Genomic DNA, 22,588 nt, shown 5'->3' with positions numbered 1-22,588 from the left:
TAAAAATGGATCTTCCCTTTCAGTCATCTTGGTCAAACTCACTGAGGTCAAGAAGCGTAGTCAAGCGGGCCCGGTTACTAACAACAATAATGTTAATGTTGGTATTTGTTAAGCGCTTACTATGTGCCAAGCACTGTTCTAAGCACTGGGGAGGATACGAGGTGATCAGGTTGTCCCCCCGTGGGGCTCCCAGTCTTCATCCCCATTTTCCAGAGGCACAGAGAAGTTAAGTGATTTGCCCAAGGTCACACGGCTGACAAGCGGCGGAGCCAGGATTAGAACCCATGACCTCTGCCTCCCAAGTCCAGGCTCCTTCCACTGAGCCACACTGCATCTCAGGATGAGGGGACTCTGTGATCAGATCCGCCCTGACCCACCAACCTTTATGTGGATCCCCGCGGGGACATAAGAACACGACTGCCCCTACTGCAAACCCCGGAGGTTAAGTAGCCCGAGGAGATGGGAATTCCCAAACGATAATAATAATAATAATAATGATGATGGTATTTGTTAAGCGCTTACTATGTGCCGAGCACTGTTCTAAGCGCTGGGGGAGATACAAGGTAATCGGGTTGCCCCACGTGGGGCTCACAGTCTCCATCCCCATTTTACAGATGAGGGAACAGAGGCACAGAGAAATTAAATGACTTGCCCAAAGTCACACAGCTGACAAGCGGCAGAGCCAGGATAAGAACCCGTGATCTCTAACTCCCAAGCCCGGGCTCTTTCCACTGAGCCACGCCGCTTCCTAATCAATCAATCAGTGGTATTGACTGAGCGCTTAATCTATGCAGAGCACTGTAAACACTTAGGAGAGTACCACAGAATTAGGAGACACGTTCTCTGCCCGTAACGAGTTTAAAATCTAGAGGGGGAGACAGACATTAATAGGAATTAATAATTTAGAAAATATAATTTAAAGATCCGTACATACGTGCCGTGGGGTTGGAGGCGGAGAGAATATCAAGGTTTCCAGAGGTCACAGATTAAGGTGCTTAGATGATGCAGAAGAGAGAGGGAGCCAGGGCAAAGAGGGTGTAATCGGGGAAGGCCTCTTGGAGGAGATGTTTGATGCCTGGGCAGATGGGCCACCACTGAATAATAATAATAATGTTGGTATTTGTTAAGCGCTTACTATGTGAGGAGCACTGTTCTAAGCGCTGGGGGAGATACAGGGTCATCAGGTCGGCCCACATGAGGCTCACAGTTAATCCCCATTTTCCAGATGAGGTCACTGAGGCCCAGAGAAGTGAAGTGACTTGCCCACAGTCACACAGCTGACAAGTGGCAGAGCCGGGATTCGAACTCATGACCTCTGACTCCCAAGCCCGAGCTCTTTCCATTGAGCCAGGCTGGGGAGATAGGAATTGGATGCTTTTTTAGAAAAATGATCAGAGCAGCAGAATGAAGTAAGGACTGGGGAGAGGAGAGACAGAAGGAAGGGAGGTCAGCGAGGAGGGCGACGCGGATGGACGAGATAAATGCTTGGATCAGCACGGTAGCAGTTTGGATGGAGAAAGGGCAGATTCCAGGGACACTGTGAAGGTAATCTTCTCAATATTTGAGCTTCGGTTGATGAAGATGTCTGATAAAACACTCGCACAATTTTCCAGAATTGATTCCGGGACCTGTTCCCAAATGCCACAAATAGAAGCTTTTGCAAAACAAGTCTTTTCCATAGGCAGCCACATAGAAATCCACTTTTAAAAGAGGTGTTTATTACAAAAAGACATACAAAACTTTTGCGGGTGATTAGTCACAAAATATTAATAACGTCCGTATTGAAATGAGTGTTATTTCATACTATAGAGTGTTTGTGCTCCCATTATACTCTTACCTGGCAATAAAGACTTCAGTAGAAACGGTTCGACCACATTCGACAAAGCCCGGATCCGTCAGAAGCAATGCCTGTCGACCTTACTCCTTCTGATGAATAATTGAAAATAATTTCAATCGAATTAAGATATTTGCATTCTCATTCGACGGCCAATAGAAGGAAAGGAAGTATTTTTTCCCAACGAGGAGCGAGGAAACTCCGACCTTCTTCACAAGAGCTAGACAGAGCGGCTGAGTAGATATGAAATCGAGTAACAGAAATTCCCTCCAGAGATCTGCAGTAGTCTCTTTCCAGAAACATTTCTGGTAGAGTAAAATAACCCAGATGGCAAAGCAATGGCACCTGAAGTGTGAAGTTCCCAACTAATGGTTCAGTTCCAGAGTGGTTCCCCTCGGGCTCCTAAAAACCAAATCCCCTTCCCCAGGGCCAATAACCCAATGGATGAGAGCAGTGCAATGTCAAGGTTATGCAAGCCAAATTCTGACCGCTGGAACTGAAAGGAGAAAGACGGTGTCGCTTCGTGCGGCCCTAAGAGGGCTCTCCACTGGCTCTCTGGCTGGAATTTCACTCCAGTTTTAAACCCCAGACGGTGCTACTGCTGCTCGGAAGACGAAGGCGGAGGTTTCGCATCTCCGGCTGTCAACCGGCTAGGCCACGCTATATCATCGTTATGTCGGTGGTAGGAGGAATTGCCCCATTTTGATCCCCTGCCTTTCCCTCCCCTCCACCTCGAGACAAGAACACCTAAGTGTCGGGATTATTTCGGGCCCGGGAAACCGACCCACGTGAATTAAAATAAAAATCTCTCCCGTTTAATGAAACGGTGCGGTTTGACCAATTTCTAAGCAATTCCATACAACGATGCGCCCGTCTCACCTACTACTTCCTAACTTTGCCCGAGGAGCACTCTCAATGGGATACGGTCTCCTTAAGGCAGGCCCTTGGGATTGGCTGATGGACTTTAGAAATATCACTCCATCTCTCCACTGACCAGCTTTGGCCGATGGACTTTAGAAATATCACTCGATCTCTCCACTGACCAGCTTCCTCCGGCTGTATCCCACCCCATCTCCTCTGATTGAAAAAAAGACCCCGATCCCTGATCCTAAATCCCCAAATGCCGGAGCTACAGCCAACAATGATTCGGCGTACTTCAAGACAGACCGCCATTTTGCACAGTCCCGGCTTAGAGAAACACTCGAGGTACTGCAAATGAAACTCACATTTGTCCGGAGACCACTGCTTACCGGCTGTTTTCCATCGCCTCGGCTTAGTGTGCCGTACCTACTTAACGGATCTCTAAACTTTCTACCGGATAGGCGCCGAGTCCTCCGCTCGGACACCCGATAGCAGCGACCGGCATTTACCACCGGGAACCCAGGGACATCAAGACCGGTCCCGAAACGCATCACTGCACTTAGAATTGTCCTTTCATCCGCCCTTCGGATGAAGCGGACCAACCACGGTCGGGGGGGGTCCAAACCGGATCCGGCCCGTTCCCCCTCGCAGCCTTACGCCGGCGACGTTTTTAAGCGGTCCGCGCGTCGGCCCAAGAGTCCGCCCGCGAGGCCGAGGGCGTCCGTGCGGGTTGGGAGTCCTTGTCGCCGCAAGGCGGAGGGCCGGCATCACAGCAGCAACGGTGTCCTCTCCCCGGCCGGCTGTTCTTTGCGGAAGAGTTCTCGGAGGCGGGCCAGCCTGCCGTAGAGCCTGTCCCTCAGCGGGGGGACGTGGTGACTGGGATCCAGAATGTTGGTGACCCTGCGCTCCTTCTCGCGCTTCCACACTTTATACGGGTGCGGAGGAAAGAAAGGCCTCCCCCGCTCTCTCCGAATCTGCAGCGTGATCCCACTCACGGCCAGCATCCCCCACACTGCCAGGATGATGAAGTCTACGGAAAAGAGACGGGGAACACCCCTTCAGCAAGGTTTCAATTCCTCTACTTCAAAGGCTAGCGGGTGGAGCGGGGAATAACAACAATAATATTAGTAATGATAATGATGGTATTTGTTAAGCGCTTACTAAGGGCCATGCACTGCCCTAACCGCTGGGGGGGATAACGAGCAAATGGAGTTGGGACACAGTCCCCGTCCCATGTGGGGCTCACAGTCTCGATCCCCATTTTACAGATGAGGGGAATGAGGCATGGGGAAGTGAAGTGACTTGCCCGAGGTCCCACAGCAGACAAGTGGTGGAGCTGGGATTAGAACCCATGACCTTCTGGCTCCCAGGCCCACGCTCCATCCACTACGCCAAGCTACTTCATTATCTCATCATAATAATAATAATATTAATTGTGGTACTTGTTAAGCACTTACTAAGTGCCAAGCACTGGGGTAGATACAAGTTAATCAGGTTGGACCCAGTCCCTGTCCCACATGGGGCTCACACTCTTCATCCCCATTTTACAGATGAAGGAACTGAGGCCCAGAGAAGTGAAGTGACTTGCCCAAAGTCCCAGACATGTGGTGGAGCAGGGATCAGTAGCCAGATCCTACTGACTCCCAAGCCCGGGCTCTAGCCACTGAGCCACCCTGCTTTTACTGGGAAAAGTCTGTCGCATACTGTTTATTCCACTGTCCTCGCAAACCATAGTTCGCGTCACGTTCTCCATCGCTATTTGCTCCTCTCCACCCACTCGGAGAAAGAGGGGTGCCTTGGCCAATTAAAATGCGTGACTTCAGGGTATCGCTTGCCTGCTGTGTGACCTTGGGCCAGTCACTTCACTTCTCTGGGTCTCGATTCCCTCATCTGCAGAATGGGGATCTGACATCTGTCCTCCCTCTTACTTGGACTGTGAGCCCCATGAGAAGGGTCTGATTATTTTGTATTTAGCCAGGGCTTGGCATATACTAAGTGCTTAGTAAGTAGAGAAGCGGCGAGGTTTGGTGGAAAGAGCCCGGGCTTGGGAGACGGAGGTCACGGCTTCTGATCCCGGCTCCGCCACTTGTCAGCTGTGTGACTTTGGGTAAGTCCCTTAACTTCTCTTTGTCTCAGTTACCTCATCTGTAAAATGGGGATTAAGGCCGTGAGCCCCTCGTGGGTCAACCTGATTACTTTTTATCTACCCCAGTGTTTAGAAGAGTGCTTGGCACATAGTAAGCGCTTTACAAATGCCATCGTTATTATTATTTTAAGGTGGACACAAACATCACCATCCAGAGCATTCAAGCACCCTATGTACAAGGCTCTCTGCTACTCACTAGGGAACATACAGGTGCAGGTTCTGGACCTCAGAGTGCTTGCAATTCAATAGGGTTAGAAGCAGACAAGTTGCCGAATACACACTATATAAAATAATAAGAATTGTGGTATTTATTAAGCGCATTCTAGGTGCCTTTAAACACCATATTAAGCACTGGGTTAGACACAAGATGATCGGATCAGCTACCGACCCTGTCCCACAGACTAGTGGAGGGAAAACAGGTACTTAATTCCCATTTTTCAGATGAAGAAACTGAGACACAGTAGTTAAGTGACTTGCCTAAGGACATACAGCAGGCAAGGGACAAAGTGGTATTATAACCCAGACTTCCTGACTTCCAGGTCTATGCTCTTTCCACTAGGCCACACTGCTCTCTAAACGAAAGAGAAAGAGAGAGTGGCACTTAGTATTGTGTTCTGTACAGAGTAAGTGCTCAATAAATATGACTGAATGAATGAATGAAAAAGGAGACGGAATTAGAGAATACATATAAATGAAATGAAAAAAGCCACAAGCAACAAACAGGAATAGTAAAATGATTTATGAGCATAGGTTGGCCAGGAAAGTGGCTAAAAGGAATTACCCGCCATCCGGGTTTCTAAATACAACTCAGCTTGTTTTAGCAGCCTAACACTACTCAAGAAATGCCTCTTTTTTATGGTATTTGCTAAGGGCTGACTACATGCCCTCTACTATACTAAGCGTTGGGGTAGATACAAGCTAATCAGGTAGGACACAATCCCCATCTCACGCAGGGCTCACAGTCTTAATCCCTGTCTTGAGGATGAGATCGATGAGGCCCAGAGAATAATAACAATAATAATAATAATAATGAAGGCATTTGTTAAGCACTTACTACGTGTCACGCACTCTTCTAAGCGCTGGGGTAGATACAAGGTAATCGGTTGCCCCACGTGGGGCTCACAGTCTTCATCCCCATTTTACAGATGAGGTAACGGAGGCACAGAGAAGTTAATTGACTTGCCCAAAGTCAGACAGCTGACAAGCGGCAGAGCCGGGATTAGAACCCATGATCTCTGACTCCCAAGCCCGGGCTCTTTCCACTAAGCCACGCTGCTTCCCATAATGATGGTATTGGTTAAGCGCTTACTCTGTGCCAGGCACTGTTCTAAACGCTGGGGTAGATACAAGGTTATCAGATTGTGCCACATGGGGCTCACTGCCTTCATCCTCAGTTTCCAGATGAGGGAACTGAGGCACAGGGAAGTGAAGTGACTTGCCCCAGGTCACACAGAAGACAGGTGGCAGGGCTGGGATTAAGAGAAGTGACCCTTTGAAGGGCTCTGAAGTGAGATGGGGTGTAGTTTGTTAGGTTTCAGGTAGGAAGGAGTTTCCATACAAGCGGAAAGGCAACAGGAGAACGAGACTGGAGATGGAGTCAGAGTGAAAGCAAAGACTACACACTTGGGGGAATCTGGCTGTTTGTAAATCGGACCGAGGAGGGGGGAAACGGGGACTCTGTCCAAATTGATTATCTTAAATCGACCCCAGGGCTTAATACCATTTTTACTACTAATAAAGGGACTGATATGGAGACTACGAGAGATGATGAGAGTTCCAACCTCCGTGGTGGCCGTTGGGAGAGAGAGGAAGAAATGGATCTGTGAAAGATTATTATTATTACTATTAATTACTACTAATAATAGTAGCATTATAAGGCATTTATTAAGTGCTTACTATACATAATAACAATAATAATAATAGTGTTGGTATTTAAGCGCTTACTATGTGCGGAGCACTGTTCTAAGCGCTGGGGGAGATACGGGGTCATCAGGTTGTCCCACGTGGGGCTCACAGTCTTCATCCCCATTTTACAGATGAGGTCACTGAGACACAGAGAAGTGAAGCGACTTGCCCACAGTCACACAGCTGACAAGTGGCAGGGCCAGAATTCGAACCCATGACCTCGGACTCCCTAGCCCGGGCTATTTCCACTGAGTCCCGCTGCTTCTCTAATACATGCCAAGCGGTGTATTAAGTGCTGAGGTTGATACTTATCTCTAATTTTATTTATCTGTATTGATGTCTGTCTCTCCCCTCTAGACTGTGAGTTCGTTGTGGGCAGGGCATATCACCGTCTATTAGCGTATTGTACTTTCCCAAGCGCTTAATACAGTGCTCTGCAAACAAGAAGCACTCAATAAATATGACTGACAATGACTGAATACATGAGGATCAGGTCCCACATGGGGCTCACAGTTTAAGTAGGAGGGAAAACGGGGATCGAATCCCCATTCCCCACGAGGGAACCGAGGCCCAGAAAAATGAAGTGACTTGTCCAAGGTCATACAGCAGGCAAGTAGAGAAGCCGGGATTAGAACCCGAGTCTGGGATTAGAACGAGCAGAACATACACATAGGTTGACTCTTGGATGGAAGTGATAGTGAGGAGTCAGAGGACATGGTAAGATTTCAGCTTAATCGAGTGCCCTGTGAGTTGGAAGGTGGCGGGGGGGGGGGGGGTGGAAAAAAAAAAAAAGAAAGCAGCAAACTGTTGTGCCATTCATTCGATCGTATTTACTGAGCACTTACTGTGTGCAGAGCACTGTACTAAGCACTTGGAATGTACCATTTTAGCCATCTAAGGCCAACCAGAGTAACTCCAATGGTAATTAGCTTTTAGGCCACGCCAGTTTTTTCAGATGCCTAAATTACTACCTCATCTCCACTATCTCACCTCCCCTGTATAATTGTGAATTTATCTTATTCAGGTTATTTCAGAGCACTAACTCACAGCTTAGTGGAAACAACACAGGTTTGGGAGTCAGAGGTCGTGGGTTCTACTCCCGGCTCCGCCACTTATCAGCTCTGTGACCTTGGGCAAGTCACTGCACTTCTCTGGGCCTCAGTTCCCTCATCTGTAAAAAGGGGATGAAGACTGTGAGCCCCACGTGAGACAACCTGATTACCTTGTATCTACCCCAGCGCTTAGAATGTTGCTTGGCACATAGTAAGCACTCAACAAGTACCAATATTATTATTATTAATAATAATCCCGGCTCCGCCACTTGTCGGCTGTGTGATTTTGGGCAAGTCACTTAACTTCTCTGTGCCTCAGTTCCCCCATCTGTAAAATGGGGGTTAAGATTGTGAGCCCTATGTGGGACACCTGATTATCTTGTATCTACCCCAGCGCTTAGAACAGTGCTTGGCACATAGTAAGTGTTTAACAAATACCATTATTATTATTATATACAACCCCCTTTAATTTATTCTATTATTATATATTATACTAATAATTGTCCTATTTTTTAAGCTTACAAGGAGTGGATCCCCATTTTGCAGATGAGGAAACTGAGACACAGAGAAGTGAACTGACTTGCCCGAGGTCAAATAGCGGGGAAGTGGCGGAGCCAGGAATAGAACCCAGATCCTCTGCCTCCCAGGCCCAGGCTCTTCCCACTAGGCCTCGCTGCTTAGTTAGCTGTACCACACATTAATGTCGGTCTCCCCCTCTAGCCTGTAAGTTTGTTGTGGGCAGGGAATGTGTCTATTTATTGTTCTATTGTACTCTCCCAAGCGCTCAGTACAGTACTCTGCACAAAGTAAGTGCTCTATAAATATGATTGACAGACTGAATGAATATTCTACTGCACCCTCCCAATTGCTTAGCTCAGTGCTCTGCACACACACACACACAAACTGCTGATGATGATATTTTTCTCCTTGCTCAAACTTTATAATCAGGGAGAGGCTATAACAGAGAGATTTCTAGAGAAGCAGCATGGCCTAGTAAGCCCAGGTCTGGGAGTCAGAAGGTCATGGGTTCTAATCCCAGCTCCGCCACTTGTCTGCTGTGTGACCTTGACCAAGTCACTCCACTTCTCTGGGCCTCAGTCCCCTCATCTGTAAAATGGGGATTGAGACTGTGAACCCCACATGGGACAGGGAATGTGTCCAACTCAATTTGCTCGTATCCACCCCAGCGCTTAGTGCAGTGCCTGGCACATAATAAGCACTTAACAAATACCACTATTGTTATTATTCTACTCCTTTTTAGAATCTGTTCCTCCGATGTCAGCGCTGCTTGACGCACCTGTAGTGAAGCTATTATTTGAAGAGTCACAACACGAGTAGCTTCTTTTGAAGTCTCTACTTACCATTACCTCTCAGGGTGGCACCTGGAGAGTTTCCAGTCCTCTACCAGTCTCGATTACGGGACGGAGAATGAAGCGGAGGCCTGTCCATTCCATTCCCAGCTTGGCCAGTGGCCAGCGAGCGGCAGGCCATCGGCTACAAGCCAAAACTCCCCCGTGCTGGGCAACAGCGGCACGGGAGAGAGTCGAGGGCGGAGATCTCGAGTTTACTGCATGGAAGGAGGCCATTATCAACCAATTCCGGATTTTTCCCAAGAAAACTCTCTGGATCCGCTACCGGAACGATTGCAGATGGCAGTTGGGCCTTCTGGGAGAGACGCGTCGCTATGGGTCGGACACGACTCGACAGCGTAAGACAACAACCACAACAACTTACCATTAGTTTGAAAAGGCACATTGGTGTACGCTCTGCTGAAGTCCGTGTTGAGGGCTCTCTTGAGCACATTCAAGGTGATGTAAGAGAGGCTGGTGTAAAAATAGCTGTTGATAGCTAAAATCACGGAGTAGGAGCCAGTAATTCCACACGCCAGGATGTTCAACTGCAACAGACAGCAGAATTGACAGAATTCAGGTACGGTTCACGACAGCGGGAAAAAGAGAATCCAGATACGATCCACGGAAGACAGGACAAACAGAATTCAGAAACGGTCCACGGAAGGCCAGATAAACAGAATTCAATACCAGTCCATAGACGGCTAGATGAAATTCAGAAACAGTCTACAGACAGCACAATAAACAGAATTTAGAAAGAGTCTACCCACTGCACAAAAACAGAAATCAGAAACAGTCCACACTCAGCATGACAAACAAAATTCGGGAAACAGTCCAAAGATAGTAAGATAAACAGAATGCAGAAACAGTCCACGGGTACCAAGATATACAAAATTCAAAAACGGTCCATTTATTCATTCATTCAATAGTATTCATTGAGCGCTTACTATGTGCAGAGCACTGTACTAAGTGCTTGGAATGTACAAATCGGCAACAGATAGAGACGATCCCTGCCCAGTGACGGGCTCACAGTCTAAACAGGGGAGACAGACAGCCAAGCAAAACAGAACAAAACAAAACAAGACAACATCATCGAGATAAATAGAATCATGGAGATATACACCTCATTAACAAAATAAATAGGGTAATAAATAATATATACAAATAAGCATAGTGCTGAGGGGAAGGGGAAGAGCGGGGGGGGGGGATGGGGAGGAGGAGAGAAGGAGCAGAGGGAAGGGGGGGCTTCGCTTGGGAAGGCCTCCTGGAGGAGGTGGGCTTTGAAGAGGGGAAGAGAGTTAGTTTGGCGGAGGTGAGGAGGGAGGGCATTCCGGGACAGCGGGAGGACGTGGGCCGGGGGTCGACGGCGGGAAAGGCGAGAACGAGGCCCAGTGAGAAGGTGAGCAGTGGCAGAGGAGCGGAGTGTACGGGCTGGGATGGAGAAGGAGAGAAGGGAAGTGAGGTAGGAGGGGGAAAGGGGATAGACGGCTTTGAAGCCAAGAGTGAGGAGTTTTTGTTTCGTGTAAAGGTTGTTAAGCAACCACTGGAAGTTTTTAAGGAGGGGAATGACATGCCCAGAGCGTTTCTGCAGGAAGATGATCGGGCAGCGGAATGAAGAATAGACTGGAGTGGGGAGATCCAAGAGGAGGCTGACAATAATCCGGTCACTACATGGTAAGCAGAATTCAGAAAGAGGCCACAAACCCTAGATGTGATCCTAGAGGAATAAAACATACTTACTGAGCGCTTAGAGCAGGGACAAGCGGGGAAAAGAGAGGAGGTGCCCAAGGGCTAGAGAGGAAATTTATAGTGGTGCTCTCCGAAGGTGAGCCTGCTTCCCTCACCCCAACTCCATGGGTCAGGCCAAGCCCTTCTCAACCTTCAAGACGCCATACGGTCCACTTTAAGTTCTCTGGCCCCGGCTTATCCTCGCTCCTCTCCCACTACTCCCTGGCCCAACCTACTCCTGAGTCTCCATCTCATCTGTCTCCCCCTCTAGACAAAAGCTCTTTGTGGGCAGGGAATGTGTCTGTTACACTATTCATTCATTCAATCAATCGTATTTATTGAGCGCTTACTGTGTGCAGAGCACTGTACTAAGCGCTTGGGAAGTACAGTTCAGCAACAAATAGAGACAATCCCTGCCCACAACGGGCTCACAGTCTAGAAACGGGCTCACAGTCTGTTCTATTGTCCTTTTCCAAGCTTGTAGAACAGTGTTCTGAACATAGTAAGCACTCAATAAATACGACTGAATAAAGGAATGAATGAACGGTAGATCCCTTGCTCACGTCCTCCCTCCTGCCTGGGAATTTGCTTCCCCGTCATATCCGACGGACCACGGCTCTCCCCGGCTTCCCAGCCCTCCTCAAATTGCATTTCCTCCGGCCTTCAGGACATCTCTACTTGGGTCTCCCACCGATGCCACCAGTTAATAAGTCCAAAACAGAACTCTACCTCTTCCCCCCCAAAATCCTGTCCTCCTCTTGTCTTTCCCAACACAGTAGACAACATCCCCCTCCCACGAGCCCGTAACGTAGGCATCATCCTCGGCTCATCTCTCATCAGCCTGGTGCAGGAGATAGAGCCCGGGCCTGGAAGTGAGAAGGTCATGGGTTCTAATCCCGGCTCTGCCACTTGTCTGCTGTGTGACCTCGGGCAAGTCATTTCACTTCCCTGGGCCTCAGTTACCTCACCTGTAAAATGAGGACGAAGACTTTTAGCCCTAAGTTGGACAACCTGATTACCCTGTATCTACCCCAATGCTCAGAACAGTGCTTGGCACATAGTAAGCGCTTATCAGATACCAACATTATTATTCATTCATTCAATCGTATTTATTTAGCGCTTACTATGTGCAGAGCACTGTATTAAGTGCTTGGAATGTACAATTTGGCAACAGATAGAAACAAATCTGTACCCTTTGAGCACTTGATATTCACTTCACCCTCAGGACTCTCATGCACATCTGAAAATTTAGTTTAACGTCTGTGTCCCGCCTACACTAGATTCCTGATGGTGATGATGGGATTCGTTAAATGCTTACTCTGTGCCCGGCACTGTACTAGGCGCCGGGGTGGATACAAGCAAATCCAGTTGGACAAAGTTCCCGGTCTCATGTGGGGCTCACGGTGTCAATCCCCATTTGACAGATGAGGTAACTGAGGCCCAGAGAAGTGAAGTGACTTTCCCAAGGTCAGCCAGCAGACAAGTGGCAGAGCCAGAATTAGAACCCATGACCTTCTGATTCCCAGGTTCATGCTCTATCTACTACACCCTGCTGCCTTTCACTAGGCCCCGTATTGTATGGTTCTTGCCCAGTGACTGAGAAACATTAACTAATGATATCATTTTATAACCACCCACGCAGGCAATAAGACAGGATTAAATGAAATCCCGATTTTAAAAACACTTACAATTCTTAGGCAGCCGATGAAGACCATCGGAACGACCAGAACGATGCACGAAAAAGTCACCCAGAACACAGAATCAGCTCGGAAAATCTTCAAGTCTCCTGGCAAGGCAAAAGAGTCAAAAATGAGCTTTACCATTTGAGAACTGACGTGATCAGACCCACTTGAATATTCAGGCAGCCAAGTCAGCAGAGTTTGGTCTAGCGGAAAGAACCCAGGATCGGAAGTCAGGAGGCCTGTGGGTTCTAATCTTGCCAATTCCACGGGCCTGCTGTGTGACCTCTGGCAAGTCACTTGACTTTTCTGTGCCTCGGTTTCTTCATCTTGTACATGGGGATTCAATGAGGGAACGCCCACCAAAGCGATGTCGGGAGAAACATGTGTATATAATAACAATAACAATAATGTTGGTATTTGTTAAGCGCTTACTATGTGCCGAGCACTGTTCTAAGCGTTGGGGTAGATGCAGGGTAATCAGGTTGTCCCACGTGAGGCTCACCGTCTTAATCCCCATTTTCCAGATGAGGTCACTGAGACCCAGAGAAGTTAAGTGACTTGCCCAAAGTCACGCAGCTGACAGATGGCAGAGCCAGGATTAGAACCCATGACCTCTGACTCCTAAGTCCAGGCTCTTTCCACTGAGCCATGCTGCTTACGTGTGTATATACACACATAATTCCCCCAATTAGACTGTAAGCCCGTCAAAGGGCAGGGACTGTCTCTGTTGTCGATTTGAACATTCCAAGCGCTTAGTACAGTGCTCTGCACATAGTAAGCGCTCAATAAATACTATGGAATGAATGAATGAATGTATACTATAACAAGAGGTTTTCGTCCCGTATGATTCATCCAGGATCGAAACCCCTGCCTTCCGGGAGAACTGAGCGTATGGAGAACTAAAAGCACAGACTTGGGAGTCAGAGGACTCAGGTTCTAATCCTGCCTCTGCCACTTTCTGCTCTGAGACCTTGGGCGAACCATTTACCTTCTCTGGGCCTCAGCACCCTCATCTGTAAAATAAAATGGGAATTAAATCCTCCTTTCTCCTATTTAGACCTTAAGCCCAGGTGGGACAGGAACTGTATCCAATTTGATTATATCTACCCCGATCCTCAGTACAGTGCCTGGCACATAGTAAGCGCTTAACAGGTAACATTTTTTTAAAAGTCTATCTCTGACTATGCCATGCCCTTTTAAAGTTCTGAAGTCTATTCGGTGGCTTGACCTTTCCCATTTCAAGAAGCCAGAGTGACCAGCTTCCGGTGCAAAGTGAGCAAACCAAGCTTTCTCCCTAGTAGTCTCTGCTAAGTCACCTGAATCAATCGATCACTGCTATTTATCGAGTGCTTTCTGTGTGCTCTGCTAAGTGCTTGGGAGAGTACAATATAACAACAACAACGATAACTGTGGTATTTGTTAAGCGCTTACTATGTGTCAAGCACTGTACTAATCGCTGGGGTGCATATGAGCGAATGAGGTTGGACACCGTCCCTCTCCGACATGGGGCTCACGGTCTCAGTCGCAGGTATTTATTTAGCGCTTACTGTGTGCCCATTTTACAGATGAGAGAACTGAGGCCCGGAGAAGTGAAGCGACTTGCCCAAGGTCACATGGAAGACGTGGTGGAGTCAGGAATAGAACCCATGACCTTCTGACCCCCAGGCCCGGGGTCTACCCACTCCGCCAGGCTGCTTCTCAGGGTTTGTAGACACGCTTCCTGCCCTCAACGAGCTTATAGTCTAGAGGCCTCAGGCGCCGCTTGTCTGCTGTGTGACCTTAGGCAAGTCCCTTCACTTCCCTGTGCCTCAGGTCCCTCATCTGTAAAATGGGAACTGAGACTGTGAGCCCCATGTGGGACAGGGACTTTGTCCAACCTGATTGCTTTCCATCTACCCCAGAGCTGAGAACGGTGCTTGGCACATAGTAAGTGCTTCACAAAAAACATTATTATTACTATTATTAAGGAAGTAGGTTCCTGCAGGCAGCAAGACAGGAAGGTGAGAAGGAGGGGTCAGCCACACTGGATTTCAGAGAGAGTCCAGCCATCAGAGCCTGCTCTGAAGGCAGGGCCTGGATCCAAAAGCAGCGTGACCCAGTGGAAAGAGCCTGGGCCTGGTAATCAGAGGACTCAGGTTCTAACCCCGAATCTACCACTTGTCTGCTGTGTGACCTTGGGCCAGTCACTTCACTTCTCTGGCCCTCAGCTTCCTCATCTGCAAAATGGGGATTAATAATAATAAAAATTATGGTATTTGTAAAGCGCTTACTTTGGGCCAAGCACTGTTCTAAGTGCTGGGGTGGATACAGGGTAATCAGGTTGTCCCATGTGGGGCTCACAGTTTAATCCCCATTTTATAGATGAGGAAACTGAGGCACAGAAAAGTTAAGTGACTTGCCTATGGTCCACAGCAGACGAGTGGCGGAGCCGGGATTAGAACCCACATCCTCTGACTCCCCAGCCCGTGTCCTTTCCATTAAGCCACCCTGCTTCTCTAAACTGTAAGCTCTATGTGGTACAGGGACTGTGTCCAACCCAATTATCTTGGATCTACCCCAGCGCTTAGTACAGTGCCTGGCATATAGTCAGTGCTTAATAATAATAATGATGGTGGCATTTGTTAAGTGCTTACTATGTGCAAAGCACTGTTCTAAGCGCTGGGGAGGACACAAGGTGATCAGGTTGTCCAACATGAGGCTCACAGTCTTAATCCCCATTTTACAGATGAGGTAACTGAGGCACAGAGAAGTCAAGTGACTTGCCCAAAGTCACACAACTGACAAGCGGCGGAGCTGGGATTTGAACCATGATCTCTGACTCCCCAGCCTGGCTCATTCCACCGAGCCACACTGCTTCTTGCTGACTTGGGACAAATTCCCTTTGGCTCCACAAGGGAGATTTTGTTGGAACCACTGGGAGACACTGGGGTTCTCTTGGGGCTTTTGCCCCCCAAACTCATGCTGCTTTGGGCTCTGACAGACCCTGCCAGTGTATCGCCAAGAAGCCATGTGGCCTAACGGATAGAGCCCGGGCCTGGGAATCAGAAGGACCTGGGTTCTAATCCCGTCTGGGTGACCTCGGGCAGGGCATTTCATTCCTCCGGGCCTTAGTGACCTCATCTGTAAAACGGGAATGAAAACTGGGAGCCCCGGGTAGGACAATGGACTGCGTCCACCCTGATCAGCTTGGATCTATCCCAGCGCTTAGTACAGTGCCTGGCCCCTAGTAAGTGCCTAACAATTCCTATAACCGCCCCCCCAAAAAACAGTCATCAACCCTAGGATTGCGACGCTGATTTTTCCCTCAAGAGTCAAGACGTACAATCCGTATGTACATCAATAATAATAATAAGCAAACTTGTTAAGCACCTACTATGTATCGAGCCCTGTTCTAAGCACTGGGGAAGATCCAAGGTAATCAGATGGGACTCAGTCCCTGTGCCACGTGGGGCTCACGGTCTCAATCCTCATTTTCCAGATGAGGGAACTGAGGCCCAGAGGAGTGAAGTGACTTGCCCAAGGTGACACAGCAGACACGTGGCGGAGCCGGGATTAGAACCCACCTCCTTCTGACTCCCAAGCCCGGGCTCTAGCCACTAAGCCACGCTACTTCCCATACTGTAATTTATTTCTACTGATGTCTGTCTCCCCCTCTAGGCTGTGAATTCATTGTGGGCAGGGAAGGTGTCTGTTATGTTGTTGTACCAAGTGCTTAGTTCAGTGCTTTGCAGACTAAGTGCTCAGTAAATACAATTTCACGAGTGAATGAACGAAGAGAATCCCAGCCCGCCTACCTAGGGGTGTGAAGAAGACGGTTGCGGAGACGAGGAATCCCAGCACCAGCCCGACGCACAGCATACAGACGACCATGAGTCCGAATCGCCACCAGCAGGCCACCAGGAGGACGCCCCCCAGGCTCCCGGCTACAGCCGTGAGGGTCAGGCGAACTGGGCAAGGGAAGACGATAGAGGAGAACGTTTATTCTGACCCAAGTCGACCCCCAAGGTGGGAGGGAGGGTCCCGCCGTGCCATAGCGAGCCCCCTGTATTGGCCCACTGTGATTGTCTCTATCTGTTGCCGAACTGTACTTTCCAAGCGCTTAGTAATGTTGGTATGTGTATTTGTTAAGCGCTTACTTTGTGCAGAGCACTGTTCTAAGCGCTGGGGGAGATACAGGGTCATCAGGTTGTCCCACCTGAGGCTCACAGTTAATCCTAATTTTACAGATGAGGGAACTGAGGCACAGAGAAGTTAAGTGACTTGCTCACGGTCACACAGCTGACAAGTGGTGGAGCCGGGGATTCGAACCCATGACCTCTGACTCCCAAGCCCGGGCTCTTTCCAGTGCTCTGCACATAGTAAGCTCTCAATAAATATGAATGAATAGCGAACAGGGCCAGGGATGACCTTTAGGTGGGCCCAGATGAAGTTCCTCACGTGGACGTGAAGGATGGAGAACACGCATAGTTCCCCCGAGCAACCTGTTGCCCTCCTTGAAGGCAACGTTCCGGGTTGGGTGGTCCGTGGAGTGGCCCAGTAATGGCACCGGGCAGAATCCCTGATTGGGCGGTCCGACGGGCAGACCGAGCGATCCCACTGGGCAGAATCTTGGCTTGGGCGGTCCATCGGACAGACCTAGCGATGGTATACGACAGAATGCCGGGTTGGGCGGTCCACTCGACTGACCCAGGAATCCCACGCTTCTGGCCCAGGCAGTCGACCGGTTTAACCCAGTAATGGCACTGGACAGAACCCTGGGCTCCTCTCTAGACAGTAAGCTCACCGTGAGCAAGGAATGTGTTGGTTAGATAATAATAATGTTGGTATTTCCTAAGCGCTTACTATGTGCCGAGCACCGTTCTAAGCGCTGGGGTAGATACAGGGTCATCAGGTTGTCCCACGTGAGGCTCACAGTCTTAATTCCCATTTTACAGATGAGGTAACGGAGGCACAGAGAAGTGAAGTGACTTGCCCACAGTCAGCTAAGTGGCAGAGCCGGAATTCGAACCCATGTCCTCTGACTCCCAAGCCTGGGCTCTTTCCACTGAGCCACGCTGCTTCTCCTCTATTCTCCTCCTGTTATACCGTTGTGCCTTATACTGCCGAGCTCTCAGTACAGTGCCCCGCACACAGTAAACGCTCAATATATCTGATCGATTGATTGGCCCACTGGCCCGACCCAATAACGGCACTGGCCGGAATCCGGGGTTGGGTGGTCCATCGGTCAGACCCAGCATGGCCATTAGACAGAATCCTGGATTAGGGGAACCACTGGTCAGACCCAGTAATGAAAATGGACAGAATCCTTGGTGAGGAAGGCCACTGGCCTGACCCCGGACTGGGACTGGACAGAATCTCTTATTCATTCAAAAGTATTTACTGAGCGCTTACTATGTGCAGAGCACTGCACTAAGCGCTTGGAATGGACAGGTCGACAACAGATAGAGACAGTCCCTGCCCATTGACGGGCTCACGGGCTAATCGGGGGAGACGGACGGACAAAAACAACAGCAATAGATAGAATCAAGGGGATGAACATCTCAATTAAACAATAGCAATAAATAGAATCAAGGTGATGGACATCTCGTTAACAAAATAAATAGGGTAATAAAAAATATATACAAATGAGCAGACGAGCAGAGTGCTGAGGGGAGGCGAAGGGAGAGGGGGAGGAGCAGAGGGAAAGGGGGGGAAAAGAGGGCTTAGCTGAGGAGAGGTGAAGGGGGGGCAGAGGGAAGAGGGGAAGCTCAGTGTGGGAAGGCCTCTTGGAGGAGGTGAGCTCTCAGTAGGGCTTTGAAGAGGGGAAGAGAATTATTTTGGCGGAAGTGAGGACGGACTCAATAATGACTAGAAGATGACTGAGGGCAGGGCACGTGTCCGTTTATTATTTTACTGTCCTCTCCCAAGCGCTTAGTACAGTATTCTGCACCCAGTAAGCACTCGATAAATATGACTGAATGCATGAATAATGACATTATTATTATTATTATGACACGAGGGCAGTGTCCTGCCCCCACCTCCCTAACCCCAGCTCTCCTCCTGCAAGACAGAAGTAATAATAATAATAATAATGATGATGATGGCATTTGTTAAGCACTTACTATGTGTAAAGCACTGTTCTAAACGCTGGGGGGATCCAAGGTGATCAGGTTGTCCCACGTGGGGATCACGGTCTTAATGCCCATTTTACAGATGAGGGAACTGAGGCCCAGAGAAGTGAAGTGACTTGCCCCAAGTCACACAGCTGGCAAGCGGCAGAGCCGGGATTTGAACCCATGACCTCTGACTCCCCAGCCCGTGCTCTTTCCACTGAGCCACGCTGCTTCTCTATTATTATTAATAATAATAATAATGATATCTGTTAATTGCTTACTCTGTGCCAAGCATTGTACTAAGCAGTAGGGCGGATACAAGCACAAACGGTTGGACCCGGTCCCTGTCCCATGTGGGGCTCACAATCTTCATCCCCATTTTACAGATGACGTAACTGAGGCACCGAGAAGTGGAGCAACTTGCCCAAGGTCACAGAGCAGACAAGTGACTGTTTACTGTTATATTGAACTCTCCCAAGTGCTTAGTAGGGTCCACTGCACATAGTAAGCGCTCAATAAATACAATTGAATGAATGACGAGGCAGAGCTGGGATTAGAACCCATGACCTTCTTACTCTCAGGCCTGTGCTCTCCCCACTGCGCCACTCTGCTTCTCAGAGAGACAAGTAGCGAGTGGGCAGACCCATCCCTCCAACCTGGATCCAACGTGATTAACTCGTATCTCCACCAGCACTTAGTACAGTGACTGACACATAGTGAGTGCTTTAATACTTTAAAAAAAAAACACAGTTACGTCCCCAGGGCAAGACCAGGGTCCAAATGAAGAGCTGCCTCTTCCTCCGCCACTGGAAAAAGAGCTCAGAAGATTAGTAGAGCCCAGGACTGGGAATCAGAAGGATCTGGGTTCGAATCTCAGCTCCAACAGTTGCTCCTGTTGACCTCGGTCATTTCACTTCTCTGTGCCTCAGTTTCCTCACCTTTAAAATGGGGATTTCAACGGAGAAGCAGTATGGTGTAATGGCTAGAGCCCAGACCTGGGAGTCAGAAGGACCTGGGTTCTAACCCTGGCTCCGCCACTTGTCTGCTGTGTGACCTTAGACAAGTCACTTCACTGCTCGAGAAGCAGCATGGCTCAGTGGAGAGAGCCCGGGCTTTGGAGTCAGAGGTCATGGGTTCGAATCCCGGCTCTGCCACTTGTCAGCTGTGGGACTGTGGGCAAGTCACTTCACTTCTCTGGGCCTCAGTTACCTCATCTGTAAAATGGGGATGAAGACAGTGAGCCCCACGTGGGACAACCTGATTCCCCTGTGTCTACCCCAGCGCTTAGAACAGTGCTCTGCACATAGTAAGCGCTTAACAAATACCATCATTAACATTATTATTCTCTGTGCTTCAGTCACCTCACCTGTAAAATGGGGATTGAGCCTGTGAGCCCCATGTGGGACAGGGACTGTGTCCAACCTGATAAACCTCTAACTACTCCTATGCTTAGTACAGTGCCTGGCACATAGTAAGCGCTTAACAAATACTACAATTTTTATTACCTGTTCTCCTCCTGCTTATAGGCTCTGAGCGCCATGTGTAATAGGGAAGGGGTCGGTCCTCATCATCCTAGATCTAGACCTAGATCAGATCATCCTGATCATCCTAGAGAAGCAGCATGGCTCAGTGGGAAGAGCCCGGCTTGGGAGTCAGAGGTAGTGGGTTCAAATCCCAGTTCCGCCACGTGTCTGCTGTGTGACCTTGGGCAAGTCACTTCACTTCTCTTGGCCTCAGTTACCTCATCTGTAAAACCGGGGATTAAAAACTGTGAGCCCCACGTGGGACAATCTGATGACCCTGTATCTACCCCAGTGCTTAGAACACTGCTCTGCACGTAGTAAGCGCTTAACGAATATCATAATTATTATTATTAGATCTACCCTAGAATTCAGGGTAGTGACAGGCACAGAGTAAATGCTTAACAAATATTATTATTATTACTATTAAGAGAAGTTGCGTGGCCTAGTGGAAATAACCTGGGCCTGGGAGTCAGAGAAACTAGATTCTAATCCCAGCTCCGCCAACGTGACTGCCATGTGACCTTGGGCAAATTTCATTCATTCATTCATTCAATAGTATTTATTGAGTGCTTACTATGTGCAGAGCACTCTACTAAGCGCTTGGAATGTACAGATCGGGAACAGATAGAGACAGTCCCTGGCCTTTGATGGGTTTACAGTCTAATCGGGGGAGACGGACAGACGAGAACAATGGCAATAAATAGAGTCAAGGGGATGAACATCTCATTAAAACAATAGCAAATAAATAGAATTAAGGCGATGTACATCTCATTAACAAAATAAATAGGGTAATGTATATACAGTTGAGCGGATGAGTACAGTGCTGAGGGGATGGGAAGGGAGGGGGGAGGAGCAGAGGGAAATGGGGGGAAAAGAGGGTTTAGCTGTGGAGAGGTGAATGGGGGTAGCAGAGGGAGCAGAGGGAAAAGGGGAGCTCAGTCCGGGAAGGCCTCTCGGAGGAGGTGAGCTGTAAGTAGGGTTTTGAAGAGGGGAAGAGAATGAGTTTGGCGGAGGTGAGGAGGGAGGGCGTTCCGGGACCGCGGGAGGACGTGGCCCGGGGGTCGACGGCGGGACGGGCGAGAACGGGGGACGGTGAGGAGGCGGGCGGCGGAGGAGCGGAGCGCGCGGGGTGGGCGGTGGAAAGAGAGAAGAGAGGAGAGGTAGGAGGGGGCGAGAGTTCCCTCATCTGCAAAATGGGGATTCAATCCCTGCTCTCCCTCCTACCCAGACAAAGAGTCCCCATTTGGGCCCTGATGATCTGGTATCTACCTCAGCGCTCAGTCCAGTGCTTGGCACAGAGTAAGCACTCAACTAGTACCACCACTATTATATCATCGTTATTATTATTACTATTATTATCATTAGAGAGAACTCCACATTTAACCTCGTGACCTTACAAAGCCGGATCCTTTTCGCTTACCGTCATAGCTGAGAGGAGTTAGCCACGTGATGGTTATAAAGAACAAAAATCCCACATGGATAAAGCCAACGAAGAACAACTCTGAAAAAACACGACAGAGGGAAAACAATTTTTAGGCGATGGCAGAATGAAGTCCGTCCTTACAGATGACCACCTCAGGAAGCCGCCACGGTAGCCAACCGGCCCGAGGCCACCCCGGCCGCTCGTCGGCTGTATGACCTCGGGTGAGTCGCTTGATTTCTCTGTGCCTCGGTTACCTCATCTGGAAAACGGGAATTAAGACTGTGATTCTATTAACTGCTATTGTTCTTGTCTGTCCGCCTCCCCCGATTAGACCGTAAGCCCGTCAAAGGGCAGGGACTGTCTCTGTTACTGATTTGTACATTCCAAGCGCTTAGTACAGTGCTCTGCACATAGTAAGCGCTCAATAAATACTATTGAATGAATGAATGAATGTGGGACAGGGACTGGGTATCTACCTCGGCGCTTAGAACGGTGCCTGGCACCCAGTGAGCGCTTAACGGATACCATTAAAAAAAAGGCAATCATATTTATTGAGGATTTAATGAGCGCTGAGCACGCGGGTAAAACCCATCCTCAGCACTAATGTAGATGGATTAATAGAGAATCAGCCACGGTCTAGGGGATAAAGCCCGGACTGGGAGTCAGAGAAATAGCGCGATTTAGTGGGTAGAGCCCGGGTCCGGGAGTCAGAAGGACCTGGGTTCTCATTCCGGCTCTGCCACTTGTCTGCTGTGGGACCTTGGGCAAGTCACTTTGCTCCTACCTGCTCTCCTACTTCAACCCAGCCCATACACTTTGCTCCTCTCATTCATTCATTCAATAGTATTTACGGAGCGCTTACTATGTGCAGAGCACTGTACCAAGCGCTTGGAATATACAAATCGGCAACAGACAGAGACAGTCCCTGCCCACTGACAGGCTTACAGTCGAATGCCAAGCTGCTCACTCTACCTCCACCTCGCCCGTCTCGCT

At 49.0% G+C, this 22,588-nt stretch overlaps 1 protein-coding gene across 2 annotated transcripts in view; it reads right to left on the bottom strand.

Moving 5' to 3' along the window:
* Positions 1 to 1,696: 1,696 nt before the first annotated feature.
* Positions 1,697 to 22,588, bottom strand: part of TM7SF3 (transmembrane 7 superfamily member 3) — a 65,447-nt gene continuing 44,555 nt past the window's right edge. The window contains exons 8-12 of one of the 2 annotated variants that reach the window (XM_029058486.1): positions 21,593 to 21,673; positions 16,352 to 16,504; positions 12,564 to 12,661; positions 9,533 to 9,695; positions 1,697 to 3,725 (exon numbers count right to left, since the gene is read on the bottom strand). In XM_029058486.1, the coding sequence (XP_028914319.1) occupies positions 3,463 to 3,725; positions 9,533 to 9,695; positions 12,564 to 12,661; positions 16,352 to 16,504; positions 21,593 to 21,673 (758 nt within the window). In that variant the 3' untranslated portion in view covers positions 1,697 to 3,462. The remainder of the gene's footprint in view (positions 3,726 to 9,532; positions 9,696 to 12,563; positions 12,662 to 16,351; positions 16,505 to 21,592; positions 21,674 to 22,588) is intronic. The other variant, XM_029058487.1, reaches the window with a different exon arrangement.

This window comes from Ornithorhynchus anatinus, chromosome 2 (assembly GCF_004115215.2).
Source record: "Ornithorhynchus anatinus isolate Pmale09 chromosome 2, mOrnAna1.pri.v4, whole genome shotgun sequence".
Lineage (NCBI taxonomy): Eukaryota > Metazoa > Chordata > Mammalia > Monotremata > Ornithorhynchidae > Ornithorhynchus > Ornithorhynchus anatinus.
This window is presented reverse-complemented; position numbering and strand designations above follow the sequence as displayed.